General features: G+C 43.1%; 5 protein-coding genes across 13 annotated transcripts; 1 reads left to right on the plus strand and 4 right to left on the minus strand.

Annotated features, from left to right (window-relative positions):
• Window positions 1-11: 11 nt before the first annotated feature.
• Window positions 12-3,037, minus strand: LOC129586955 (suppressor of tumorigenicity 14 protein-like). Of its 4 annotated transcripts, none has more exons than XM_055480500.1 (11): window positions 2,404-3,034; window positions 2,230-2,314; window positions 2,087-2,157; window positions 1,947-2,007; window positions 1,741-1,866; window positions 1,383-1,579; window positions 1,265-1,317; window positions 1,032-1,194; window positions 713-972; window positions 531-626; window positions 12-465 (listed from the first exon to the last, which is right to left on the minus strand). In XM_055480500.1, exons 1-11 carry the CDS (start codon window positions 2,647-2,649, stop codon window positions 87-89), a joined length of 1,737 nt encoding a protein of 578 aa, XP_055336475.1. In that variant the 5' UTR covers window positions 2,650-3,034; the 3' UTR covers window positions 12-86. The 4 variants fall into 4 exon arrangements, 3 of the variants coding, with proteins under 3 accessions (XP_055336475.1, XP_055336476.1, XP_055336477.1); XM_055480501.1 differs by having other exon boundaries at window positions 2,424-2,553; XR_008690246.1 differs by having other exon boundaries at window positions 324-465; window positions 745-972; window positions 2,404-3,037.
• LOC129586959 (protein rolling stone-like) lies at window positions 2,878-4,363 on the plus strand. 2 transcript variants are annotated; one of them, XM_055480514.1, is made up of 3 exons: window positions 2,878-3,310; window positions 3,548-3,691; window positions 3,753-4,363. In XM_055480514.1, exons 1-3 carry the CDS (start codon window positions 3,256-3,258, stop codon window positions 4,322-4,324), a joined length of 771 nt encoding a protein of 256 aa, XP_055336489.1. In that variant the 5' UTR covers window positions 2,878-3,255; the 3' UTR covers window positions 4,325-4,363. The 2 variants fall into 2 exon arrangements, with proteins under 2 accessions (XP_055336489.1, XP_055336488.1); XM_055480513.1 differs by having other exon boundaries at window positions 2,880-3,310; window positions 3,460-3,691; window positions 3,753-4,359.
• Window positions 4,258-8,177, minus strand: LOC129586957 (trichoplein keratin filament-binding protein-like). Of its 4 annotated transcripts, none has more exons than XM_055480506.1 (11): window positions 7,998-8,177; window positions 7,225-7,452; window positions 7,048-7,156; window positions 6,786-6,890; window positions 6,640-6,696; window positions 6,423-6,491; window positions 5,874-6,047; window positions 5,595-5,707; window positions 5,284-5,523; window positions 4,951-5,218; window positions 4,258-4,873 (listed from the first exon to the last, which is right to left on the minus strand). In XM_055480506.1, exons 2-11 carry the CDS (start codon window positions 7,416-7,418, stop codon window positions 4,667-4,669), a joined length of 1,536 nt encoding a protein of 511 aa, XP_055336481.1. In that variant the 5' UTR covers window positions 7,419-7,452; window positions 7,998-8,177; the 3' UTR covers window positions 4,258-4,666. The 4 variants fall into 4 exon arrangements, with proteins under 4 accessions (XP_055336481.1, XP_055336483.1, XP_055336482.1 ...); XM_055480508.1 differs by lacking the exon at window positions 7,998-8,177 and adding an exon at window positions 7,670-7,853; XM_055480507.1 differs by lacking the exon at window positions 7,998-8,177 and adding an exon at window positions 7,548-7,682.
• A 120-nt stretch (window positions 8,178-8,297) lies between these two features.
• Window positions 8,298-12,045, minus strand: LOC129586958 (phosphatidylcholine:ceramide cholinephosphotransferase 2-like). Of its 2 annotated transcripts, XM_055480510.1 has the most exons (5): window positions 10,994-12,040; window positions 9,790-9,907; window positions 9,551-9,707; window positions 8,851-9,035; window positions 8,298-8,714 (listed from the first exon to the last, which is right to left on the minus strand). In XM_055480510.1, exons 1-5 carry the CDS (start codon window positions 11,401-11,403, stop codon window positions 8,487-8,489), a joined length of 1,098 nt encoding a protein of 365 aa, XP_055336485.1. In that variant the 5' UTR covers window positions 11,404-12,040; the 3' UTR covers window positions 8,298-8,486. The 2 variants fall into 2 exon arrangements, with proteins under 2 accessions (XP_055336485.1, XP_055336487.1); XM_055480512.1 differs by lacking the exon at window positions 8,298-8,714 and having other exon boundaries at window positions 8,862-9,035; window positions 9,546-9,707; window positions 10,994-12,045.
• Window positions 12,046-13,751: 1,706 nt separating this feature from the next.
• On the minus strand, window positions 13,752-20,006 carry LOC129586953 (transient receptor potential cation channel subfamily M member 3-like). Its single transcript, XM_055480495.1, has 19 exons — window positions 19,772-20,006; window positions 19,270-19,437; window positions 18,991-19,170; window positions 18,478-18,901; window positions 18,109-18,331; window positions 17,791-18,047; window positions 17,608-17,723; window positions 17,358-17,550; window positions 17,146-17,294; window positions 16,711-17,030; window positions 16,137-16,561; window positions 15,898-16,076; window positions 15,711-15,835; window positions 15,421-15,581; window positions 14,878-15,328; window positions 14,616-14,805; window positions 14,414-14,547; window positions 14,078-14,248; window positions 13,752-14,011 (listed from the first exon to the last, which is right to left on the minus strand). Exons 2-19 carry the CDS (start codon window positions 19,339-19,341, stop codon window positions 13,987-13,989), a joined length of 3,795 nt encoding a protein of 1,264 aa, XP_055336470.1. The 5' UTR covers window positions 19,342-19,437; window positions 19,772-20,006; the 3' UTR covers window positions 13,752-13,986.
• Between the last annotated feature and the right edge of the window lie 6,520 nt (window positions 20,007-26,526).

The raw sequence follows: 26,526 nt of genomic DNA on the forward strand, positions 1-26,526 counted from the left end.
CCTGTCACACATATTATGTGAGTGTTTACTGTTGTTGCCACAGATACAAGCACAGCAGTCCCTCTTAAAACAGCTGTACATCCTCTTTAAACATTGCCAGTAAAGTAACCGCCGTTCAAGGGAGCAACGAGTGGTAGAAAAATTAAATAATAACAGGTAAGAGAAAAATAGATGGCTGACACCATTTTTAATAACTTGACCTCTGTGGTAAACTTTCCACTACCGCTGCGGTCAAATGTAGCATCCCCGTCTTCCACAAGCCAGTCAATGGTTTGGAGCCTTTCTGACAAATTAGCCACAACTTTTGGTGTATACGGCGGCCGCGGATAACGCCTATGATTGAGCAGCGGGACAACGGTGTCAGCATGCCATCCCCAAAAGTTGTGCTCGTATAGTACTCTGATCAGAAAGGGTAGCGCGCGGACAGGATTAGAAAAGACACCAGGTCGACCTGATGCACAACCACTACAAAGTGCCGCAAGTCAAACGGTATTGTCAAAAATGGTAAATGTCGGCTCAAAACAACATACTGTCCAAAGGACGTTATTCCCGACAGCTGGTATTGAGGTGGATCCGCGGAATCAGGCACTTTGCAGCAGAATGGACCTCCGCTATCGCCACGACATCTGTAAATTTGCAGCGGATGATTTTTTAAGTACTTGACATTATGGAACTAAATTTGACCGCATTTACGGTTTTTACGTTTTCTTACGTGTCCCTGGCTAATTTAGAAGCGCCACACACCATTTCCGGTGCAATTCTCGGGAAATATCTGGCGCACTGTGAATTGTTCATTATTGCCAGGTTGACTGCCATAAGGCTGACGGGCACTCGAGCAGCTGGCTGAGTCCCTGATCCACTCCATTGTACCATATTGCCACAACCCGTGGCGGTGCAGTTTTGGTTCCTCAGCGGCCCCGAGTAGGGCCGAGGCAGGCATACAGGCTGAATTTTGTTGGTGAATGAAATCATCTGGAAAACGTATGGAATTTAATATACACATAAAAATTCGCATTTATATGTCCACTCACTTTCACCAACTTAATAATGCAAAAGTCGTAATTGACACCCCAACCGCGGGCACTATAATCTGCGGGGACAAACAGTCTCTCCGCATGAATCGTCAATCCGTCAGCCGGATCGTGGCAGCGGTGAAAGCCAACTTTCATTTGTAACTGACTGGGTGCAAAATCGCTGCAAGGTTTGGTTTACGAAACTGGGTCACACTGACCGCGGTGCTGTATTAAGTCAAGTACAGACCTACACGCCATTCAGTTGACAGCAATGCCCGGCAGTCAGAATCCATCCAGCAGCTATCTAAGCGCATAGAATCTGTGAGATGATTAACTGAATATACATAAACGCGAGCCCGTACTGCATACCACGGATCCGCCGCAGGTGTATATGTCCTTCCCGGATTCCATTTTCATGTTAACCTGCCACGGCCAAGCATTGGGAAAAGCTTCGATGCCCCCGACGATACGCGTTTGCGATTGTGTTTGCACATCCGGTGCAGAGTACTTCTTGCCACACTGCGTAGTGCAAATCTCGTCTTCGCCGTTTGGGCAGTCCTTCTGTCCTTGAATAAATTAACGAAATCACGGTGTGAAATGGAGTTTTACACAGGTGTGGTGTTGCTGTATAATTTTCTAACCGACGCAGTTGTAACTGTTGGTTGTTAGAGCATCAGCATGCAGAAATAAGCATTTTATTGAAGGTTGCAAATTCGGTCCTGCTCACCGTCACAAATACGTTCTGGTCGGAGACATTTGTAATTGTAAATTAGCTTAAAATTTCCCTTCGGCAACTGAGCGTCTCTTTTTGGCTCGCAACGCAGTTCGTCTGCTCCACAGTATTGCCTGCTTCCTGGAAAGCCGACATTAAAAGTCATGATGGACTCTATTTATCAACACCGTAGGGTGAAAGGTCCGATAAAAAAGGCTTACTCTCTATTTTCAGAATGAAACCGTTGAATGCATAGCGGTCATCCGACACGAAAAGAATTATCTGATGTGAACAGTAACGCAGGTGTTAAAATAAGATACAAACGTAAAATTTGCGGTGAAAAAATCAACAGTATCCTTACTAATGAATCGCTGTAGGACACAAGATCCAAATCCGCTCTGCCACAGGCTACTTTTAATTGATAATATTCATCTTCAAAAATACACCATTGAAAGTATGAAAACTGGCTAACTATGTAACTATACTAATAACACTATCACTTGCATTTTAGATCCCATACAGCAACGTAATCCTTTAAGCAAGTTCCATTCATCTCGGGTTGCTGCAGACTCATGGACAATGTTGTTATCTGCAACATTCAAAGCTTAGTCACCTTTTCGCCAATGTTATTATGATATTTAAAAGGTGCTAAACCACAACAAATATGTTGCTCCTTACTTCGATGGGGCGTCCGTTACCCTGTATCCAATAAGCAATGTTGGAGTTGTCTGGATATTTGTTAGGATATCCCGGCGACCTTAGGTAAAAACTATCGGAATCATCGTTGATTTTATACACGTTGGAAAAGAGTACTTCACTGGGAACGCGAACATTTGGATAGTATTGGAGAATCTGGGTTGTTACCAACTGGATTAGGTGCAACACAATACTAATTGGCAAAACCCAGCGATATGCATTTAACATTGCCTAATCCCACATTGGCATGCGAATGATTTCCTCCATGCAAGGACCATTAAGTCATTGAGCATTGACTAACTGATTTACCGAATTTCACATAGTCAGAAACATTCTGAAACACTACTATCAAAACGGAGAGCCTTTAATTTGTCTAAAATAATTCAATGATTCCAGCAGGCTGCTGAAGAGAGTTGCGCCCGGGTAGATTAGCAACCCAAATAACGTTTAGGTTTAAAAGTATTGTAAATAAATATATGGGCCACGTTCTTTTGTTAAAATACCTCAACTAACACAAACGGATACAGGATACTCAAAAATCGTTTTTTGATACTCATGCACCTTTGCGTATTCAATAAATCTTAATAATATTATTAGGACGTTTTTTATTTCCGCCGGTGCAATTTTGTATCGCGGTACTCAACGCTTCTAATAACTGGATGTCTGCTACATTGTCTTAAGTGTTATTACCAACTTCGAATAACAACGCATGGGGGAAATATAAACATTTTCAGTGTTATAATAATGTCAAAAGTGAAACCAACTCAAGCCTGCCGTAAACGTATGCATGACCAGGTGTGAATCAGCACTCGAAGCAATCTCGGACGAGTTCTCATGGTCCAAATTTTCTTTGCACATTGCGGCTATTCGAGAATTTTTAGACCCACAGGTGCGTGATATTTACCATTTGCAAATATCAAAAACGTGTGAATTTGGAACCTGTATTTTTTGAAATGCTAGAATAGGTTTTACGGTTTTACCACTTAGCTGTTGGTTGCAGTTGCTTACGTAAGTCAGTTTAACTGTGATCATATTTAGTGGAAGTGCTGTCATTCGTCCTACCCATTTAAAGTTTGGAAAGGATTCCTAGCAGTGTACTTTACCGTATGGCTTCTGCTTGACTTAGCTTATCTTCCACGTGACTTTACAATCAAGCCCGACAGGAAGTACCTCATCTATTTAACCAACTGGACTTATCTGCTCTTCACGTTGTATACTATTGTCGCTGCTGTTAACTGTTGTACATACAGGGAACCAAAACATTCTGAAGGTATTAAAATTTTATTAAAAAAATCTCTTTTGTTTGTTTAGGATTATCGTTCTGTTTCTAGCTAGAAAACCCGACAGGCTGTTATGGCCCCTGCGGCTCCAGTGGATGCTGTGGAATGTTGGCGCTATTTCAACTGTCGGTGTAATGATTTTATACTGGACACTGCTCGGAGAAAACTTGAGTGTTTTTAGCGTTCACAAGCACATGCTCAACGGCATCGTTATTGTGATTGACCATTGCTTCATTGCCATGCCCGTGCACTTACTCCACGTCTACCAATCCATGGTTTACGGTGTCTTCTACTCTGTCTTTACCGCTGTTTACTTCCTTAGCGACAGAACAATAGTACCTATTTACAAATTCCTTGATTTCAAAAATAATCTAGGCTTAGCTGTGGGAACGGAAGCCGCCGTTGTGTTTGTGCTGTTACCGCTGCTGCATTTCTGCTTCTGGATGTTGTTTAAATTACGATTGTACATTGCTCAAAATGCCGGAACGCCGCGTCCTGATGGCCCAGACCCGACCTACAGGATACCGGCACCCATTACTTTGGCTAAACCGCCGACGGGTCCGCGACCAATCTTTGTTTTTACGGTTGAAGATGTCGACGCGGATAAAGAAGATAACAAATAATATTAATTTCGGTTAAAACAAAGAATCAACAGTAGAAGATCAGAAAAACATGATCTACCCTTAAGACTTCGCTAAAACGCCTTAGAGACATTTCAAATAACACCTACAAAAAGCATGCATCTGCAACCAGTACATTATTATCATCTAAAAGATCACCAAAATCAAAGCACGATAATCTTCAAAATTAATCATTATCATTATCAAAAAGAGGTTTACCGTTTACGAGCATCGGTGCCGAAAACCATGAACGAGAAGGATCCTCCTTCCACTGGTCCACAACGCACATCCTCGAGGGTATACGGAAGATTCGAGTTAACCCCATACTTTTAACACCGCGAACAATTATCGAAAATTATCATGGTATCGAAAACTACCAGGCCTGCTGCCGTAAGACGAAGCCGACTGGCACCGGTTATTAGGCCCGACTCCCATCTTTGCAGTTTCCCGTGAGAGGAAATCATCGTAACTGCGCTGCTCCATTTGCCTCTTTGCTTGTTCTTCGGTAGCAGACTGGCGATCTCGAGCTTGCTTTTCCTCCAGCTCACGCATCTATAATATCAAAACGCAGTTTTTTATGTGACAATTTTTTATTTACAACAGGCACAACAACTCCACTTGATCTTTACTTGAGCGTCAAGATCATGTCGCCGGATCGACTGAGCACGCGTCATATCATCCAGCTGACGCTGCTGTTCCATTTCCGCTAACTTCTTCTGTGACGTTAGCTCTTCTCGCTCACTCTCCAACTGACACTGAGTTTGGCGATTGACATCCATCTTGAACCGAATCTGCCTCTTCAGATCTCCGATAACTTCATTCACAAGGCCCTTCCGGGCGTTTTCCTCAGCAGCCCACTCTTCTTCGCGCTTTTCCCAGTACTGCTTAGCCTCTTCCCTTAAAGAATAAATTTCATCACACACTAGGCAGTGCTAATGCCTATTGTGTAGCAATAAACGTACCTGTCCAGGCGATCAATTTCGCTTTCCCGTTCCTTTTCCCTGCGGATCCTGTCCTCCATAGCTTCCCTCATCTGCGCGGCGACGGATCGCTCGTGCTCTTTCTTCAACTGGTCTCTTCCAACGGCTTCCTCCTCCATATGTTGTACGGATTCCAGGATTTGTCGATCAAGTTTCAGACTGTCTTGGACTTGGCGATTGCGACGACGAAGAAAAGCGGCATGCTGCTTCATCAGGTTTGCCCTACACAGGCACAGAAAGCATAGAAAAAACAAAAGTGCAAGTAAACGAAAAATTGTGAACTTTATTTTTACCCAAAGTCCTTTTTCTGCTCGGACTCTTCCAGCTTTTTCCGCTGATCCTCCAGGCGCGCTAATTCACCTAGCTGCGCCAGGAGTTCACGCTCCTGTTGCTTAAGGGCAGTCAGCTAAATAAAAACGGTATTCCATTAGACGACTGTACTGTGTTGACAAGTTAACGCAGAACGATTCGGAATGCATCACGAAATGGGGCGATGTACAAGGCTAACTCAGAAAATTAATTTCTATTTGATACTTACCAAATCTAATGCTCAAAAACAAATACGCCTTTACCTGGCTTTCACGTGTGCGTAGGTCGTCAACTTGTTCTTGCCATACTTCAGTAAGGTCATGCATACGAGATCGTTCAATCGAACGTTTCTCCTGATCTCGTTCTTCAGCCAACTGGATTTCGCGGCGCATATTCTCCAGCATCTGACTTTCCATGCGCTTCTCCTCCTCGGCATTCTGCAAAGTTGCTTATAATGGACACGATGTACAACAATGCTAATTCTCAAGTACAAATCACAATAGAAATTACTATTATTAACCGTATTTTAACCGATTCACTGATTTAACCGATTTTAACGGACGATTTTAACCGATTCAATTACAACCGATTTTAACCGATTCACAAAAATGAAAAACGTTTCAAGGGTGACTACAAATACCCAAGAAACCCGAACTCTTTAAATGTTAATGTTTTACATCCTCCTGGGTTATAACTTGCGGATATCCTTCTGTTAAAAATCGCACTGCATTCGTAAAAATTGTACTTAATTTTCCTACAATAAGCTCAAACGTTACCTGCAGATTAGCAGTTGCTTATTAACAAATTAATACCTGCTGTTTGATGCCAATTTGGTCACCCCACGCTTTACTCGTTTCCAAATCAATTTGTTTGGTTACAGCCTGCAATGAAGTCGAAATTCGCATTAAAGGCCATCGATCAACATTTTCGCAGTCATCAATCAACATTTTGCACCATCACCTGCCATCTCTTGCACACAGATCATTTATGCCAAAAATAAGTTTCGGAGAAGGCTAGGTAATTATTTACCTCCCGAAGTTCAGGGCAGTTCTTTTTCCAAGCTTCATGAAGTTTTTCGGCTACAAGCTTCATGACAAAGAAAGTGTTACTTATTGATACTGTCGTTAAATCATGAATTCATAGATATTTTTACGGTAATACCATATTTCGCACACCTGTTCCTGTTGTCTCGTACGGGACTGCCGAAGCTGTTCTGCCCGTTCTTTCAGCTCTCTCACACGATCGTCACCCGCGTTCTTCAACTGTTCCATTATTTCCGTCTAAAGAGAGTACACCGGACTTCCAAATAATGTTTAACCATGCCCATCCATGCGCACAGCGCTACATGTACATATCGACTGTGGGTACACCTTTAGAAGTCCGCTGTCATTGTGCGCTTAATTCTGACAGAAGCTTAGAAAAAATTGTCCTTCCAACCTGATAATCCACTTCTTCTTTGTACAGCAACGCTGCCAATTCTGCGCGTCGAATCTTCATATCAGCATCTTTCTGTTGTTCAATACGCTGTCGCATGAAGTTGTCTACGCTGAACACAGTCGTTGTGCTTCCTGCCATAACGTCATTACTCCAAACACTAAAGACGCCTCACCCTACCTGGCTTTGAAAGTACGATCGGATGTCAGCTTAGAATAGCCGGCTGCATCCGTTTCCGCCTTCTGGATATGCTGCAGATTCTTTTCCAGTGTATTATGTCGCTGCTCCTCCAGATTGCGTCGCTGCAACATAAGCTCGTGCTGCGCTCGCAGGCTCCCTGGCGTCCATCGTGAAGTTGTTGACTTCGCTGACATGATCAATTACGAGAGCCAAATCCGCAATCATGTTCTAGATAAAATAACAAACCCATGAGGCCGAGAGAAATTATCGTCCAGCGGAACATCTTATCCAGCGCGCGACAATAGTGAAAACAATTACAGTACGTGAATGCATTTCTATTCTTCTCTGTATCTTCCTTTATAAATTTCACGATAGTTTCAACTTTCAAGAGTCCCGTTTAGGTCAACTGCAGACAGCACCGCAGACTCGTGCGGTTGCAGCGCACACATGAATTCCTGCTTCCGGATGGCTGGCGGCTGACACGCACTCTGCGCAGCACAGGAAACTCAGCACTCCTGCAGTGCAGATTGCAGAGCATAGATATGTCCCTTTAGGCTTTAGCTAACCATAAGTCATAAGTACTCGCAAGTAGTAAGTACTCGTCTAAATTGGATTGCTAATCTCTTTGCTGCTGTGGTTTGTACTGTCAGCTCTTTTAACATGTTACTTCTTACTGCAATTTCTAAACCCTAAAGTCTTATGAATACCAAGGTACAACGGCACAAATGATTCTCCGTACAGCGGGATGCTCTAACCGACTCAGTTAATGGTACCTTGGAGTTCGTGCTTTTTTTCTTGGATTGCCGAAATCCGAAATTAAGGGTGCTCCATAGCGCAATCGCATTAGATAAGTACAACTGCTGTGACCTCTCGAATTAAAAACGATTTAAGCGAGTTTTTTTTATTACTTGAAGTTCAACTTAATAACAAAAATATTCATATTAGGTGAGCAGAAACTTTAATAACAGAGTTGATAAACTCACGGCACATCAAAGTTACTGCTGCACTGGCACCTAATAAAATTTCAAAGACAATCATGGAGTCTAGAATTTCCAAGTGCTTTCACAATTCCATCACAAGGGATTAAGCTTTTTATTGCGAAACACGCAAAAAAGTGCTCTGTACCGTACCAGTTACGACAATACCAGAGACAAAATCCACCATAACACAACTAATAATATACACTGCGGACTGTAGTACAACCACAGCCACTCAGCCAGCAAAATGTGGACAAATAAAAACAAAATTTCGTGGTCAATAAATCAATGAGAGGACAAAAGTTTCTGATCTTCAAACTGAAGCTTATCAGTAGCCAACCAGCTTCGCACATTCTGACAAAATGACAAGCATCGCGGCAACGCCGGTCGTCTAATGGGACACGAAAATCGCGCTGGCAACTTGGAATCTGGTGTATTCCTTTCGAAATAACTGATTATGCCGAAAAACCACAATCGAGAAAGGTAGTTTGGAGTGTTGTTAGTCGATTCGACCTAAAATTCAATGAGTCGATGGTTACCTGTTGGCTGCTGTTTCGCCTCAAAGCGAATTCTTAATGCGTACTTATACTTTTCATAGAAAAGAGAACGGGAAATAGGAACAGTATTGGCAAAAACTTGAATGCCTGACCTTTAACTGAGAATTGGACGATATTGTGTGGTAAACACGGAATAAAACGGTAGTAACGCAGTACGCAATTAACACATCAATAGTATAGTGGGTTCTGGATACTGTCACGAAGAAGATGCCCAGTGTGGCGAATCCGTAGATGATCCATTTGGCTATGCGCCAAAACAGGTGTGACTGAGGAGTATCTAAAAAATCAATGTTACGCGTTAAAATTGTAATGATACGATGTGACTGATGTCAAGTAAACAAGTTGTAAATGGTATTACCTACTCTAGTATCTACAATAATATATTATTAGCCATCCGCCCTGACCAGGGGAATGTTATCCACTCGTATAAGTCTTGCAAAGTGTGCCTCGGATATAATCCAAAAAATTAACTATTTGGTAAAATTGGTAAAATTAACTATTTGGTTATTTATGTATTCAAAATAAATTTATCATTAAAAATGCAACTCAAGCATTTGAAAAATTTTTATTTTCTTTGCATACCCGTATCAAACATGTGTAAAGCGATTCAGGTCAAATGGTATCTCGCGCTTATGCGTTGCAGATGCTGTTGCATGAGTATTACTCAACAGTACGATACATAGTCGCATGTTCTGCACCCCGTGTTAATTGTGACAGTTGACAGCATACCAGTGTGCGCTAATATTATAGAAGTACTTTTATTAAAAAATATTTCATGGCGCTTAACCTTACATTCCGCGAACACCAATGAACAAAGCACAAGTGAGCACGTATGGCCGCTGTAAATGAAGTCCCCACAATAAACGAGTTTTCCGTTGATTGACAATCCAAGCCCGCTCAGCAGCGATACAGCACGACGAGCTATGAGCAACGGATTGGTATTATTCATCTAGAAGTAATGTAATGCAATCATGCTAAAATTGCTGTATAACGGTGATAATCAAATACTCAATTCGTTAGTCTTCACAAACCTTTGCAGCACATGGATAGTAGAGATTTGCTTGCGGCAATACGGTAACGAACATCGTCACCCCTCGGCCTAGGTAAAGCAGACCAGCGACCACAAATACTCTTCGGAAAATTATCCATCTGATAAAAAAAATTTAATATACTACAATGTCATGTTACTGAAATGTCTTGGCAGTATTGATTGCCTAATAATGAAAATTGCGGATGCCCAGAACGTCCAGTGTACTGTATACACATAAATATGCAGTGGGCAAACTACCGTTGCTTGAATTTGCTAGATGTTTTTCTCCCTTTATTTAAAACGTATTGTTTTAATTTTTGGCTCTATTAAAAGCTAGGTCTATTGCATTAAAGTTTGATACCGTTCCAATCGTCGAGATTGCGCTGTTCTAAGTTCAAAACAGTTGTGCTAGCGCCTCGTTAATATGCAAGAACGGTAACTGGAAGCTTGCCAAAATTAATATTATTACGAGTATTATAGCGAAAGAGGATGTCGCAACATATATTTTCTAAAAAAGAGTTTCTCGATTTTTACTTTTATCCCTCTATCCGTAAAGTCAACAGTACTTAAAAGTTAACACAGTGCTTAAAAATCCCGTGTGAGTGCGTCCACATTTTTTAACTGAAAACTCGGAAATCGAGGCTAACTGGTTTCTGTCTCGGCTGCCAAGAGTGCGAGCCTTTCTGCTGACAGTTAAACATAGAATTTGTCGTGCGACTACGTCTTACAGACTGCTTCTTCAGACTGCCAGTCAATGAATACTACACAGTTGTAAAAAAACGTAATAATAATAGTAGCCACAGAATCGACAAGGTGAAGCGAGTTATCTCTAAAGGTTACAAATAATAAATTAACCCACAGACTTGATTAACTGATTGACTGCTGCAGAATTGATTAATTATAAGTTGATCCGCAGAAGTGACAAGACCAAGTGATGCTTTATCTGGTGAATGCTTTATCTGGCGAATATAGCAGCTGTTATTTTTGCTCGTTGAGATTTTATAGACAGATGTGAAACAAAGTTAACGAAGCAGCTAGTTTTCACCGTTTTGTTCTGTTATGTTTTGTAATATTTGTACATAGAGTATTGGATTCTACGCGTATGTATACTGCGGAGATTTAAAAAGCAGTTCTACACTATATAAGTACTAGCATTACTCGTATTGTGTATCTGTAGCCTGTACTTGGAGGCTCGGAACACCAACCTGTGATGATGAAACAGCATGGTCGTGAAAGTGGAGTATGTAACCAGCAAAATCAAATATTCGGACATCTCGAGTCCGTTGTCCACTTGGTTGAAATACGTAAAGACAATGTCCGGCAAGGGCGACGTGATTGGCTGCCTATCGTGAACGCCGGCCAATGCCAGTGCTGAAACGGACAACCCTGCCAATAGGAATAGAAATGCCTGTACCGTCTTCCATTTTTCATCGGAAAAGGTGACGGGAAGTCCGACTGCAGATCCATCATAATCTTCGTTTTCAACACTGATAAAGCAGCATTCTTCAGGCTTTTGTAGCAGCTCCTCGAGACTGCTCGACTTGATAACGGCAGGTGATTGTTGAAAGAAGTAGACTGTTTCTTCGCCCGGCCTCGACTGTTGCTCTAGCGGCATGGTCCACTTTGAGTAATAAACGAATCCTAAACTTCAGTTCATGTTAGACGGCAGCAAAACCGAACAGGAGTTCCGATCAAAATATGCGGAATAAATACTTCTTGCTTTTAAGCCGATAAGTACAGTGGAACAACCCGGCTACGTCAACCGCTGTCGTACGCGTGATGTAGATACTAGTATGGAACATCTTCCAGAGCGGTTAACGGCGCTGATAGGAAAATAATTGCCGGGGTGCAGTGTACGGTGTAGCTCGTGGGATTAATAAGTGGAATCTAGTGCAGACTGTGCGGAAATCGAATGTTGATAAAGGAGAGATGAAAATATTTAAAATGACGCCGACAATAAATGACAAAATTGTTAATCATTTGTAGCTCATAAGTATACATTATATGGTTTGCCGTGAGTTGTGCTTACAAATTCCATAACCTGTTTGTTATGGTACGGGTAATAAAATATCAATAATAATCTTGGAAAGTCCACGCATCCATGCAGGCTGACTAACAATCCATTGTTAAATTCATCAGTCACACTATTTACCAGGCGGCACTGCTACATAGGCCCGATCGCATTCCGCATTAAGCCGTTACTCGATAATCTCTCCTGCATCCAACGCGCTCGTTTACGTGCTCCGGCAGCTCGGGGACTGCGCTGCGTTTATTGGGTATAAGAACCTATATTCTATGCACCTTTGTTGCTAGGCATCATTGCGTCATGCCTTCCGGATCGTAAAATCTGAACACATTCGTCAATAATAAAAAAAAATACATTTAATACGTAATAAGTGAAACGAAATCTCTCGATTATCTATTACTTCATAATTATTTGTGCCGAGGTATGGCTTACTGTCAGGCTAGCGCATGTACGTAACTGAATTCCGAACAGTCCTTGCGGCTTGCGCTTTGCAAAGTTCTTGCTTAACGAAATTCAGGTATAAAACTTTGAAGCAGCGGAGTTCTAAGAGATGTCAAAGGAGCCAACAATTAAGTAGTGCTGGGGGCCTAGGGGATTCACGGTCCTTAATATCGTGTAATACAGTACGAGTATTGCACAATGTATTGTAATAGTATGCAGTGTGCACATGCATAAGCGAGTAACACTCTTGTTTTTGTTTTTATCGGTTTCTTAGTCGTATGTTCAAATATCGAGATTTGGTGCGTGGAGCGATTGCGTTGCTCAAATACTAAAATAGCTACCTGCGTCTGCATCTACAGTATTTTAGTTATCCCCGATTTCCTTATGAATCAGATAGTAATATGGCGCTTTTGCAATAAAACGGTTGAACTAAAACGGTCAACTACAGCCCTGCCGGGCCAAGTTGGGGCAGTTTTTCTCAAAAATTTCCGTGAGTTATCCGTCACCAAATCAAAACTTACCAAATCTTTACATGATGCCTATGTGTGTCCAACATCTGCTGCACTTAAGGTTTCCATGCTGAAAGCGTGCTGCGAATTACAGCGGGATAAAAATTAGAGCGGACCAGCTGGAGAAACTGGTTCGACCCATCCTACTTGTTAGGCACTGTCCGATTTAGAATTCGTTTATAAATTGGGTGTGTGTCGTAGTGTAAAATCAGTAACTTCACGCTGTTCCCCTTTTCGTGCTCTTCCAAATTATGCAATATACCAGCTACTTTCAACCATGCCTGTGTGACCTTAGCAGTCTGACTGGAGGAACCGGAGAACTGGAGGATGACCTCCTCTGCATGCTCGCCGTACAGGCACAGGGTGCCCTACGGAAATCTTTTTAGACAAATCTCGTTTATGAAGTTCTGAGGGTCAATTTAAATCTCGCTATCCTCGTAATAGACCCGTATTCCGCTCCAGTGCGTTCAAACAGCGACAACATCTTTTTTTATCTTCCGCTTTGTCGGTTTTTTATTCCACTTATACGGCCCAGCCTTCTGCCCGTCTGTGCAAAAGATGCCAATCTGGACATCAAATTCGTATGATGTTATCCATGTGTCATCAATGGAAAATATCAATTCGAGATTAGCACACCAGACGCGCTAGGCAACCCTCTTCTTTCGAAGGCTCATTATATCATAGCAGTCTATGGGAACAACACCTTATTCCCCCGTGACCGCAAGCAGACGTGGAGCACGATTCTCCTCCCAACTTGTAACAGACACCTTTTGGGTCTCTCAATAGTTTTCAAAAACATCCACGAAAAAATATCTGCAGGTGACATTTTCAGAAGCGCACGTATAAGCGCCCTAAAACAGACCACTATCCCATCCCCTAAATCACCGAGCGGCTCGCTACTGGCACACCGATAAGTACCGAATTTAACAGTTCTAGATTTGCGACGAAAAGTTACATTAACTATGCTAAAAGATAACAGCAAAACAATGAATACAGTTATTTTATAATTTATTTTTTACAACTGCCCCAACTTGGCCCGGCAGGGCTGTAAAACGGTTGAACAAACCTCTGAAAACATTAATTTTTTCTGCTTTATGGCAAACATGATCGTAAACTGTAACAAAAAGTACAATATTGTACCGATAGGCGCTGAACCATGAAACGCAGCCAAATGGTAATGGGTTTCCCCTTGGTTTATTTCCCACCGATTCTGTACCTTCCGTTACAACTGTCTTCTAAACAAATCTCTGAAATGAAAATTTCTATCGTAAGTAGAATGACCCAATTACCGAAGCACCGCTTCGTAGCTTTACCTCCTGCTAAAGCGCATAGTAGAGGGTGGCGCCGTCACCGGTTCATTCTCAGAGGGCTTCGATACCATGTTGCGGATTTCTTGAACATTCTGCTCTAAGGCAATAATTCTTTCCCGCAGTCGGTACCAGTTACTACGATGCCGGTTTAGCTCTTCTTCGATTCCCAGAGTTCTGCAAAGAAAAGCGAAGTGATGAATCTAAACGATTTTTTTCGGTAAATAATCTTTGCTATTTTATCGCTGCATCGTGGAAAGAGCGACCGCACATAGTGTGCAGCTTCAATAGATCTTCTTTGCAATTTTTGCAAGATGCCGTTTGCAATTTGCGTCTACTAACTTTTTGAAATGGTCTTTGGCCATTTTTTTCTCTTTGACTTCCATGTCCACGTTTCGACAATACTCTTTCACCATTGTCTTCCAGTATTTGAAAAAATCTGCCTTGCGTACAATAATGGGAGGCAAATCCGACGTCTGATTACCGATAAAAGCCATAGATAAAATGCATAAAGTTGCCTTGATAGTACAACCAACAATTTTACCTTTCTTTTCAACGCTCGCTGCACCGTATGATTGACAAATCCACAAGACAACATGGTAAGCAGCACGAAATACGATAAGAGCGAGAAAGGAGCCGGCCAAGCGCTGCGCGTCGAGAAATCAAGGACCATTTGATAACGCTGAAATTTCCAAATGGAATCCGCCTCTCTGTCAACCCCGCTGTACGTATTGCTGCAACCATTAGCGAATGACAGTAATATACGCGTCACTGACTGAACAAAGCACATTCAGTGCCCCACTTACTAAAACATTGCAGCCAGAAGTGTAACAAGGATCATTTTCAGGATGATAGCGTATTGGATAACAATCATGTACGACGATACACCCACTACCGGGCAGTCCGGCACGGAGTGCGTTCCCGCCCAGCAGGTATCCGGCAAGCTACTGTCATTGGTTACGCGGTAATGCGCACATTTGCCAAATGATTCCAGTTGCAAATCCGTAGATGGGGTGAGGAATAAGGCGAAGAATGCGCGGTAGAAAGTGACACGGAAGCTGTCCCATCCAAACGGAAGATCCGGGAAGAGGGCGGCCTGCATTGCGATGGCACTGGCCACCATGAACGGCATTACCATTTTCAGAAACACCATGAAATCCACAGAAACCATCAGTTTGATCTTCTCTAGCATTGGACCCAGCTTGCGGCTGATTGGGAAAAAGAGGAAGACCATGCGGTAGTAAAAGAAGAGCAGAGCTGTCTTCCAAAAAATGCACAATGAGCACCATTCATGTCAGCCTTAATACAGCACGCATTTAATAATAATATTATGATTTGAGTTTTCTTACCAGTGCATAATAAAATCCTTGTGGAATACCGATCGATCGGCAGTCCCACATCGACTAGGCGGGAAAACATGAAGAACAAAAGAAAGTTTCCAATCAGAAACATCTCGGATAATCGAACTCTCAGCGATATCAGTCGACGGCGCGCATACTCAAAATAAGTCCTTGAAAATACATGAATATGTACATGAATATGTACATATGAATATGTACATGAATATGTACATGAATATGTACATGAATATGTCTGCTGACGAGCTTGCACTACTCAGTAGCTAGAGATTTGACTGTACCGGCACATGTATTCCAGTAAATTTACTGTTGTCCAAATCCACAGCGTCCAATCGAGCGTTTGGTTCCCGCAACCATGCATGAAGGTCACATAACTCAAGAGAAGCAAGTAACACCAGTAATTCACCTGAACAAGATGAGCAGGATATCACTTATCGAAATGTATCTGAAAGAAGACTTTTTGACTACCTGATACATCCAGAACTTTGTCACGGGAGCGTTCCATATGCAGAACATTTTTTGTGTAACGCTGACATCGCTGTTTATCGTTCCTGATAGTCTTTTTCTGGGATTACCGAATAATTTCCAGAAAATATACCGCAGTCCTCTGCTGTCACTCCAATCCGGCTCCTCGCGAGTCGAATCTCCTAAAAATACGGGATAATTCGATGACCTCAGAAGCCAAGGCGGTTGTTTCAAAAGTGTACTTGGGTTGTACTGTAGCGGAGTTTCCGATCCTTCCATAGCCCGTGTCCAACTGGGCATATGCACGGTACTGATGTGCGAGTAGTCCGTGAAACCGGACGCTCTGCTTACGAAATCCACAACATCTCCTCCCACTCTCACTTCATCCATCGGCACCGGCACGGGACATGCAATGGTAGACACTAAGTGGTTATGACGAGATAGGGTGAAGATTGTTAGTCTTCGGCGTTTCTCCTTTGCATCTCTGGCTTTGGCTTCCAAACGAGGAAAAGCGATCCATAAATACATGGGAAACACCAGTAAAGCAGACAGGATGATTTTAATGAAATCGGGTATACTGAAGGCGGACTGAGATTTGACGACGCGGATGCCACCATTGAAGACTTCGTTCAAATAACGTTGGCTGCATGGATGAGCGATGAAGTGCCTGTTTGAAGTCAGAAGAGCGACACAGTACAAATTTAAAGATCGTATTTGATACAACGGATATCATTCAAAGGGAAAAACCGCTGTGGACATTGCAGCACCACATAAAACTGAAACAGCAGCCAGGATAAAAACATTGTGCCTACCTACTTGTTGCCCACTCGGTAAGAAATTTCCATTGGAGTCATATGTTCAAAATCGATAAACGGCTCGGCTAGTATCTCGAAAGCTCGATTGGTGGTATCTTGATAACTAAGATGTAGAACGTCCACAGCCATGGTTCCGAACAATTTTCCGTTTTCTATGGCTTTTTTCTCCATTTCACTGGTTGGACAATAATGCGACAGATTGCTATACAACGAACTGATGAAAAGCGCCATGGGAATGGGCTGCTCGCAGAATTTCCACAGAACTTTAACAAGCTCGGACCGGTTCATCAAAACGCTCCATACAATAAGGGCGTTAATTGCCTGCAAAAGATCGCAGACTTATTGCCTTTAAGTAACTGACAACTTCTATTTAATTCACCGCCTGTAAATCAAGTCTTTTCTTGTCCGCCCAAAGAATCTAGGTAAATCCATTTACCTGTCGTTCAGCAGTCGGATAATCAATGATTAACTGCCCCTGTGATCCTTGAGCCAGATCGTTCACCTTAACGAAGTTCTTGATTCCGGTTAAGTATTCGATAATGGCATTCATTTTGATGTAAACAAATTTATCCCGCATTGGAGTAGCTGTCAGTAGATTTACCAATAATTCTATAAAAGTCTCCAGATGAGTCAAAAGACATCCCTTACCTGGGCTCTTTTCAAGAATACCTTCCCAAACAACAGTAATGAAAAATTCACGATCTTCTGCTCTGGTGAACAAGAGCTTTAGTTGACTGGCAGTAACGAACGAACTGACTGCAAAATTCTGCTCCAAGAACAAATCCACAAATTCTTCTCGATCCCGCAACAAAAGAGCTTGTTCAAAAATATCGGGATCTATCTAAGCAAACATTAACTGTACTGTACATATAGCGCAGTTTACAAACTGAACTCGTACCCTGAGATTGGCGATGGAAAAATCGCGCTGGAAGATCTCACTCCGCGCTAAATCCGGGCGATTCCACATTACGGTTAGCAATAAGTTTTTCCTTATGGCTTTTCGCTGGTTGATAGCTGTAATGAAAACGAGATTTAAATGTACCGAAGTTTAAGAGAATGCCCATAATCACGCTAGTTTTACCGTACTGTGGTTGACAAGCAAAGAGTGCTTTCAAGATGAACCAGTCGAGATCGGCAAGATCGGAATCAGTCAGTGCCAAGTCAAATATGGTGATATATTTCCGGTCATACTTGTGGGACACTTCCACACACTTGAGGATTTTCTCCATGTACGCTTTCCTTTCAGATTCGTTCTCTTTAAAATATCCCGGAAAATAGCGTGTCATTTTATTTTCGATTTCGGGCTTCAAATGGTTCATTTCAATATCGATGCCGCCTCTGTACAAATCAGAAGCGACGTACGGTAATTATGACAGTCTCTGGACTCTGGTTCAATTACCTCTCCATGATCTCTTCATAGGCAAATGCCAAAAGGTCAGCCATCAGTCCGGTGCCTTTGATAACCATCACTGGAATGTTGTCATTTAAGTAGTAAAGAACCTGGTCGATCTCGGCTGGTCCGCCTTGAATTAAGATGCAGATTAGCGGAATGCTGTACGTGACAGGGTCGTAGTACTCCATGACGGTGCTGGACTGCTCTTGGCCATCATCTTCCATTCTCACTGACAAGGTTTGGTTGATTAGTTAAACTGTTCTTTTCCGGAATACCGGTTACCGTGGACGGCACACACTTGTTGTAGCATTTTAAATGCGCAGTGTACCGTGCACAGGGTCTTAAACTTTAATCTCGAAAACTCTACTTACGTACTTGAATGCGTAGCCGCGGCTCGAGCATTATCTTTTCGCATGCTGACTTCCTTTTGTAGGGCTCTTTCCAGTTCTCCACGAAAGACCGCCGTGGTGGTGTATGACGTGTTGTTTACCAAAACGAAGACATTATGATTGGAATTCATTTCGTATTTTGTGGTGGCTCGCTCGGTTTCGGCGGCGTGTATCTCCACCCGGCCCGGTCCATGTCGGTATTGATCAGAATTATTAAGCAACGCGTCAGGCACAACACCGATTAAACGCGGATGGATAATGCGTTGATTGAATGCACTCAGTGACATGAGATCCCAGTTGCCGCGGACGGAACGACGATCTTGGTCTTCGCGCACTGCATCGCCTATCAGTTTGGCTAGACCATAATTCAGTCCATGGGTGAAAATCCAGGTCTGAGAAGTGTTTGTGAGCTACCGAAATTTACAGATACATACCAAGTCTTCTTAAGTGGCTGGACATTACGGTAATGCCTTCTGTGCTTGCTAGTTTGTACCACTACCTTGACGATGCCCTTTTGAAGCTTTGTGCCATGTTCCGGCTTCTTCCACGCTTTTGATTGATGAACTCCAGATATCATCGTAATCATGACATCGGGAATGCCCAAATCCCAGTTGGAAGTCATAAATTCAGCCAAGGTTGGCAGGGATACATCATAGTTAACGCGAATGTAACGCCGTTCCTAATGACGAAGTCGAGAATTTGGTATCTGGCCAACGCTTTTCAAGGCATGAAAATTTTAATTTTACTAACATGATTTGCTGCTGCAATACTTTTGTACCTCGGTTATAGCACAATCCAACGTTCTGCTGTCATTTGTGTTGAAATGCACGCGTCCACATAAGGATTCCATCACATGCTCTCAGCTCGGTAACCCAGTCCGTTTTCAAAAAATGTAGACACCAGAGTGCGCTTAGCAATCCTGAGCAATTCCGATTAAGACATTTCCCTGAAGAGATTTCTTAATCGCTCAACTTGATAATGGGCCCGATTAAAAAAGTTTGCGATTTTCGAAAATCGAAAATTTCGTAATCGGTAGTTGTGAAGCTTCTCTAGGAAGTGGCTTAAAATGGGCCAATAATAGCGCTCTGTGGGTCGAGTCGCTTTCGGTGACTCGGTAAAACTCTTGATAACTGATCGTGATCTTAATCGGATTCTTAATTGGTTCTGGTGCTCAGCGCACGGGCCCCAGAAACTATGCCGTGAATACCAATGGCTACTGCGTACGAAATGCATGTATGTATTAAAGTGCAAGCACGAGTAAACTCGATACAAGTACTTACATACTCCGAAAAATGAGCACGTAACCGATCTACACACCAGTAAAAATTTACAGAAAACTAGTAAATTTTATGTCCAGAGCAACACATGTCTGATAAAAAATATTAGCGTATCCTTGCAGGGACTGCGGTGCCTCTCCAGTTTCATGAGTGAACTCTTATTCTAATCCAATTTTGGGGCTTCCAAACGCAATAGGATCCCGGTAGAGTTGTCACTGGTTTAACAACTGGGCTTCTGTTTTTTATCTTGCTATGACCAGCTGTCAATCATGTGCTTGTTACCATCGTTACGTTCGAAAATACATAAGGTTCGTTTCCTAATTTTTGGGACTGTAATAGCAGACTATAACACAGATGTTTTGGACTGTAACACAGATTATACCTTCTAATATTTGGCCATTTTGGACCGTCTAAATTTTGCGTCTGTCGATGTTATTGTAGAAGTAACCATTACTAATAGACCCCGCGCAAACTGCGCGGAATAAATCAGCGGTGGAATACTTAAAAAAACTGTGAACTCATTACTGCAAAACTTCAGAATTAATATTGTTGCAAAAATATGAAGCGTAACGTAATTCAATTTCACCGGCAAATACAGTAATGACAAAAGGACAACTAATCCGAGCTTCGTTTATAGCTCACTGATTACTGACTACTCTCAGCTATCCATAATTTCACAATTTTCGTGTGTGCATTCAAATGTTTCCGATGCACAGACTGAAAAGAACCTTGGACTTTAAAAATGTGAAATTTTACTCCGAAAACGTTTTGTTTTTCAGCAGTTTTCTAAGAAATTCTTTTAGTTTTTACCTGAACAGCCACCAATCGAACATCGGTCGGATCTATCCTCAAAAATTATTTCTGCTCGTTCCATTCTGCGCATTTTAAATTTCATTTCACCGCTAATAACAGTCAACTGATTCGCAACCGCTATTGTCCTTGATTCCACTTTCTGATTACAGTACTTCCCAGTTAATAATCACAATGTCTTCAACCATAATTATTTTCAATGCGTAGTTGCTGTTGCTTTGATAGTTTATACGCAGCATTAAAATTATTTTAAAGTTTTATTGCAATTGTTGTGACATGCGATAGTTTATCCAAGGCCCAAATTAAACCGTTAAGGAAATCTCATTGTCTTTTATACTGTGTAGATATAATGCATAAGTGCATACCTAATTATTTCATAACCAAGCGTCACGTACAATGCTTTTCTAAAAAAATGTTGTATGCCAAAGATTTCGAAAAATTTTCTCCCAGAAAGGTTCAGATGGGATCCGGTAGGACTGGCCCAATCCGTATCAAAATTGGGTTTCGTCGCGGTCGCGTCGCATATACAGCGACAATAACGGCAATGTTAAAGTCAGCCTCAGATCGAAAACAGTGTATGTGGCAATCTTGCAGATCAATAAACACGGCGCGACGACAGCGACACGGTATTTAAGCGCGACAGTGTCGCTACAGCCGCGACCGTGCTAGTGCTATGCCCTGGCATGGCCCGAAACACGGCGCGACGGCAGCGACACGGTATATTAGCGCGACAGTGTCGCTGTCGTCGCGCCGTGTTTCTGGCTATGTTGGGGCATAGCACTAGCACGGTCGCGGCTGTAGCGGAACTGTCGCGCTAATATACCGTGTCGCTTTTCTCGCATCGTATTATTGGCGGCCACTTAGCAATTTCTTTTTAAGCAGTCGCGAAGTTTGGTCCGCAACGAGACAGTGACAACAGACGCGAAGTTTGGTACAGATTGAGCCACTTCTGGGATCCGGCAACAAAGACAATCACACCCGCCCGTGGGTTCACTAAATTCAAAACTGATCAAACCGCCTTGGCAGGCAGCTACTGTTTGGATGAGCGCGCCGCGTTCACGCGTACGGCTAAGTGCTACGAAACCGGCCGCTGCTGCTTTAAAAAAGCCGTGGATCTGCCGGTATCCTCCCATTTCGCCAACGGAACATTTCGCCAACCGTAGTTCTTTTTATTTTCTTAATTTATCTTAGACTTCTTAGGTTTTTAGGTTTCCTTAGACTTCAAGTTATCCTTATGTTTCTTATAGGCTTCTTAGGTTTTCTTTGGCATCTGTGATGTTCTTAGATTTCTTACCCGGGTAGGTTTTCTTAGGTTTTTTAGACTTTTTAGTTTTTCTTACTCTAGGTTTCTTTGAATTTTTAGGTTTCTTAGATTTCTTGCGCTTTTTAATTTCTCATGTTTCTTAGGTCATATCATCTTATTTTTTCGTGGTTTAATTTCGATTCGAAGTGATGCGAAATGTTACATAGCGAATTGTCCAGTTGCCGAAATGTCCAATTGGCGAAATGGATGGTAGCCGATCTGCCTTCTCCGGATCTCTCCTTGATTTTCCGACCAAAAACGCTGACCATTTCGCTGGCTGCTTCGCCGAGCACTCCGAGCGTTTCCACGGCAAAAGGATAAAACCAGTACTCGTACTGTTTGCCCAGACCCCGATAATTGTATCGTTTCCGGTTTTCTGCTTGTTGTGCCGCTGCGCGCGCAGCCTTTGCTGACCGTTCAAGGTACGATTGTGCTAACGTGTCCGCAAAGGTGGTGTCTCATACAAGCTGTTTTCCTTCTCGAATGGCACCAATGTCAATCCGTCTGGACGCTTTCCATTGTTTCTGGATAAACCTATGGATTCCAACTCGTAGGGGAACCTACTACTTAAACAGTTAAACTGCGAGGCCGCCTTCAAGTGCTCGCTACAAGTGCATAGTGCAACTGGCTTCCCCTCACTTGAAATAATGATGACAATTTTAATGACAGTACTTCTCATTCAGTACGCGCATGTAGCCGGCAGGAATGTTGACGAGTTGATGGTTGACGCTCAATGAAGGTTATCAACCTTTCTGCCAGAGGCCATCAACCTTTCTCTAACGGTCATTAAACCTTTCCGCCAGAGGTCATCAACCTTTCTCCTGAATGTTTACCTGCCTTTTGAAGTGTTGATCTGGAGCTTTTACCCAGATATGGACGAGAAAAAATGATTCTGTGAAGACAGTTGGCTGGCTAGCTAGTTGGCATAAATGGCACGCTCCTCGTCCAACACTACATTCCAAGTTAAATTTTATAAATCAAAAATTTAATCAAAAAATGAAAAAAAGTCGGCTAACATGCAGGCAGAGTGGTATACATACTAGTACGTGCATGCATAACTGCACCCACCTTTCTGCCGGAGCAGTGACGACATGCACTGACTCTCACAATGGACTCGAATGCATTCTATGGTTTTATGAGCGCAGGCAGTACTTTCGTACACCTCGCCTCTAATTGGCTGATCGGCATAGCCGATATTGTTCGCGGCTCTACTGAACACGCCTCTGGTACGTGCAGCGCACATGGCGCGCACTTTAGCACGGCAGTCAATGGGACTTGCCAGTGCTCATTTTCTAGCATTCTTCAGTTGCGTTTATAAAGTTCTCGCAATCGCGTCGTATCTCGCTTTCCATAGCGTAGCGCTATTTAGCATTGCTAGATCTGTTTGGCAGACAGAATTCCGTCAATTCTGTGCTGCGCGTGAACCTTCACTGGTCCACGCTTTCATGGTAGCAGAGCGTGGTTCGAAAGTATGCTGAGAATTGCGTTCTGCTACTTTCCGAGCAGGCTCTGCTACCATGAAAGGAGCTGTATTTCTCCAGGATAATCTCTGAAGTTTTCCCGTCCATCTGACGAGGAGCGGAGTAAGTCTCCCGCGAGAAATGGCTCGCGTACGGTCCAGTGGCGAAGGGTGTTTGGATCTCGACAGCAGATCAGACAACGGCGCATCTCTACTGCAGTAGAGTGCACTGTATCTGTTCTGACGCGGCCGGATTACGGCAGTAGCTTTGGCTGGAGGGGCACAAGCGCCGAAAAAGATCGCCGCAAGAGGCAGAAGCTTGATGGGGGGCACGAGTGGGCAAGCCACTTTTGGACTGCGGGTGTAGAGTTTTAGGTGCTACTCTACGGCAGTAGAGCGCACACACAATACGCGCTCTCCCAAAAGGGTGATCGAGCGCCCCTGCCGTTTGCCAACGTCAAGGCTCGGCAGAAGACCCGCAGCCAGCCAGTTCTTTGGTCGAGGCACCGTTGCGTCCTGCTGATACGAAGCAGAAGGGCTTAGCGGCTGGCCCAGGAGAAGTCAGCTTAATCGCTGGAGGATCGCTGGAGGACGCGGAAAAACGCGGAGTATCTCCATCCGGATTCTGGAATCGGAAATGTCAGAAATCCGTTATTAATTTTGCTATTGGTAGATAGGTAGAACTCCCATTTTTCATTGGTCGGTTCTGAGCTGAGCAGAAAAGTAGGCGGTACTTTTGCGCTCGGCCCACTAGCAAAAATTTCCGATTTCGGTCGTGACGTCACTCTGCCTTATAATTTGAAAAACAACTCTTCTAATTGGTCGGTTATCTGCACTGTGATTGGCGCAGTAGCGCAGCTAAAGTTAGCTAAGGAATCAGCCAATAAGAAACTGAGATTTTGACAGGAGGCGGAGTTTTTGCGCACGGCAAAAACTAAGAAAATTTTCTGAACCGACTAACGAGACTTCGACCTTTACTAAAAATTTTCGACAAAAATGATGAACTTTACCGAAGATGGCTAGTTGATGATTTGAGCACGTTTTAAGCGGTTTAATAAAATCATGAATAAAATCGAAAAATTTTTTGAAGTTATCGTTTTTGAGCAAAGTTGCATGCGACCTTTAAACAGGATAAAAGTCTGAAGAAAAAAGTGACCTCTAACGAAGTCGGAAAAAGCTTTAAAGCTGAAACAGCGGATAATTAGCGAAGTTTTGTTAAAGGATGTGACCTTTAAAAGGGATTTAGTCAAATTTCTTCAAGGAAAAAGTGACCTTTAGAAAAGACTTGAATCTTTTTGAGGCAGAGTGACGTTTAACAAAGTTGAGCTGATACAGAGGTGGTGACCTTTAGGACAGCGCTTGTTTCTGTTTACGTGTAAACGGGCTTACGTAGCTTAAACTAACATACGTGTCAGAAACATTATTAGCATCGTCCAAGTTATCCGATCATCAACGGAATCCAAAAGACATGGATAAAGATACAGACGGTAACGAGCCGGTCTCGTCGGGTAGTCAGAGAGAACGGTCTCAGGGGTTAGAAAACCCTTACGAAGTGAAACTGAAGCCGTACACACGGCCGGTGACCCATGAATGAGCAACTCGAGCTCAACTGGCCTTTGGGAGGAAGGACACCACAGGCTCAGGCGCCACATATCAAACGGCTCTGAGGGAAACCCAGATTGAGAGCTCGAGCGACGGAAACTAAGATGATTCCGGGCGACATGCCGGAATCAGCACGGTAGACCAGCCAAAGGTCACCGATGAAAGAATGGCTGCAGATGGAAAGAATGAAGATGGTCCGAAGGCCAAGACCGAAGGAATGGCACGGTCGGCCGAAAAGGTCAAGGAGGAAAATGAGGAACAGGAAGAGAAGGGAAATGACGAAGTCAGTCAAAAGGTCACCGAAGGGGGTGATGAGAACGCATTGTCAAAAGAAGGAAAGGTCTACACTGACGACCTTTAAGGAAAAACTGGAAGAGAATGGTACCAGCCCGGCGTCAAGCGAAGAAAAGTACTACATGGACGATGAAGACGAAGCGACGGTACAAATGTCTTTCCATACCGCAATGAGACAAGCTGACCTGACGGATGGAATGATCAAAATGACCTTTAAAGATAAGCTGGAAGAGACTATTGAAGGAACGGCGTCAGGAAGGGCTGACGGCCGGAGCCAAAGGTCACCATCACCCCAAACTTCCGAATCAAATGCAGTGACGCAACGGGTCAGAGAGCTAGAACGGATGCTCGACGAAAAAGAAGAGCAAGCATTTGCTCTGGTTCAGGAACAACGTAACAAAACTATTGAAATCGAAGCTAGATTGTTCGTGAGAGATCAAGAAAAGGTCACCCTCAAAGAGGAAGCGCAGCAGTGAAAGGTCGGATTCGAAGCTCAAAGAAAAGCTGCGGAAGAGTTGAAGAAAGTGGTCGACGATAAAGAAATGGAAGGAATGCTGACTGCAGAAGACCTCAATAACAGTTTTTCTGAGGAATCAGCAGAAAGGTCACGGGAGATAGCGGAACTGAAGAGTGAGCGTGACCTCTTGCAGTCAAAAGTCAAAAAATCTCAAAAGAAGCATGACGAATATTTGTCGAACGCGACAAAATTCACAGGGAAAGTTTCCAGCCTACAAGCGGATATGTCGAAATTGAAGGAGGAAAATAGTCGCGCGAGGAAAATATTAAGACGTTACAAACGGAACTGCAAGAGAGTAAGAAGAAGCAAAACGAAGCGGAAAGCCAGAGAGACCAGGCAGCACAGAGGCTTCTGGAACTGGCAAAAACCACGAAAACTGAAATCAAACGACTCAATAACGAAGTCGAAAGTCAAAAGAAAGAAGTTAAGAAGTGGTCAACCTCGGCACAACAGAGTGTGACGAACGGGTCACTGTGCTAGAGGCTCAGAATAGAGAAGGGCAATCGAAAATTGAGAATCAAAAAGAGGAAATCGCTAAATTAAGCAATGAACTGGTGGAAATGGCCACCTCAGTGATGGAAAAGGATGATAAAATTAATGAGCTGGAAGTCCAACTGAAGACAGTCGAAGAATAATAACAAGCGAGAGGAAGATCCATCATACACCGAGCAGATCGCATCACACGACTGGAAACGGAAGGTGAAATCCTCAGAGAGGCAAAGAAAGACCTCGACAAGACACTAGATCAAAGGGCAAACACAATTATCGACCAG

Source organism: Paramacrobiotus metropolitanus, unplaced genomic scaffold (assembly GCF_019649055.1).
Source record: "Paramacrobiotus metropolitanus isolate TYO unplaced genomic scaffold, Prichtersi_v1.0 Parri_scaffold0000022, whole genome shotgun sequence".
In the NCBI taxonomy this organism is placed as follows: Eukaryota; Metazoa; Tardigrada; class Eutardigrada; order Parachela; family Macrobiotidae; genus Paramacrobiotus; species Paramacrobiotus metropolitanus.

Excerpts from the sequence above, each read along its gene's own strand:
- LOC129586959 (XM_055480513.1), top strand. The coding sequence starts at position 3,209 with ATGACCAGGTGTGAATCAGCACTCGAAGCAATCTCGGACGAGTTCTCA. Across the intron at positions 3,311-3,459 it reads GAGAATTTTTAGACCCACAG|TGGAAGTGCTGTCATTCGTC; the intron begins GTGCGTGATATT and ends GATCATATTTAG. Across the intron at positions 3,692-3,752 it reads GGAACCAAAACATTCTGAAG|CTAGAAAACCCGACAGGCTG; the intron begins GTATTAAAATTT and ends TTCTGTTTCTAG.
- LOC129586955 (XM_055480500.1), bottom strand. The coding sequence starts at position 2,649 with ATGTTAAATGCATATCGCTGGGTTTTGCCAATTAGTATTGTGTTGCAC. Across the intron at positions 2,008-2,086 it reads TGTCCTACAGCGATTCATTA|ATAATTCTTTTCGTGTCGGA; the intron begins GTAAGGATACTG and ends TGTTCACATCAG. Across the intron at positions 627-712 it reads TCTAAATTAGCCAGGGACAC|ATGTCGTGGCGATAGCGGAG; the intron begins GTAAGAAAACGT and ends GCAAATTTACAG.
- LOC129586958 (XM_055480510.1), bottom strand. The coding sequence starts at position 11,403 with ATGCCGCTAGAGCAACAGTCGAGGCCGGGCGAAGAAACAGTCTACTTC. Across the intron at positions 9,708-9,789 it reads ACTATCCATGTGCTGCAAAG|ATGAATAATACCAATCCGTT; the intron begins GTTTGTGAAGAC and ends CATTACTTCTAG. Across the intron at positions 9,036-9,550 it reads TTCATTGGTGTTCGCGGAAT|ATACTCCTCAGTCACACCTG; the intron begins GTAAGGTTAAGC and ends TTGATTTTTTAG.
- LOC129586953 (XM_055480495.1), bottom strand. The coding sequence starts at position 19,341 with ATGGAATCCTTATGTGGACGCGTGCATTTCAACACAAATGACAGCAGA. Across the intron at positions 17,031-17,145 it reads ATCCGACTGCTGAACGACAG|GCAATTAACGCCCTTATTGT; the intron begins GTAAATGGATTT and ends GATCTTTTGCAG. Across the intron at positions 16,562-16,710 it reads TCTTACCGAGTGGGCAACAA|GCACTTCATCGCTCATCCAT; the intron begins GTAGGTAGGCAC and ends GACTTCAAACAG.
- LOC129586957 (XM_055480506.1), bottom strand. The coding sequence starts at position 7,418 with ATGTCAGCGAAGTCAACAACTTCACGATGGACGCCAGGGAGCCTGCGA. Across the intron at positions 6,697-6,785 it reads GTACGAGACAACAGGAACAG|CTTGTAGCCGAAAAACTTCA; the intron begins GTGTGCGAAATA and ends TTTGTCATGAAG. Across the intron at positions 5,708-5,873 it reads TACGCACACGTGAAAGCCAG|CTGACTGCCCTTAAGCAACA; the intron begins GTAAAGGCGTAT and ends GTTTTTATTTAG.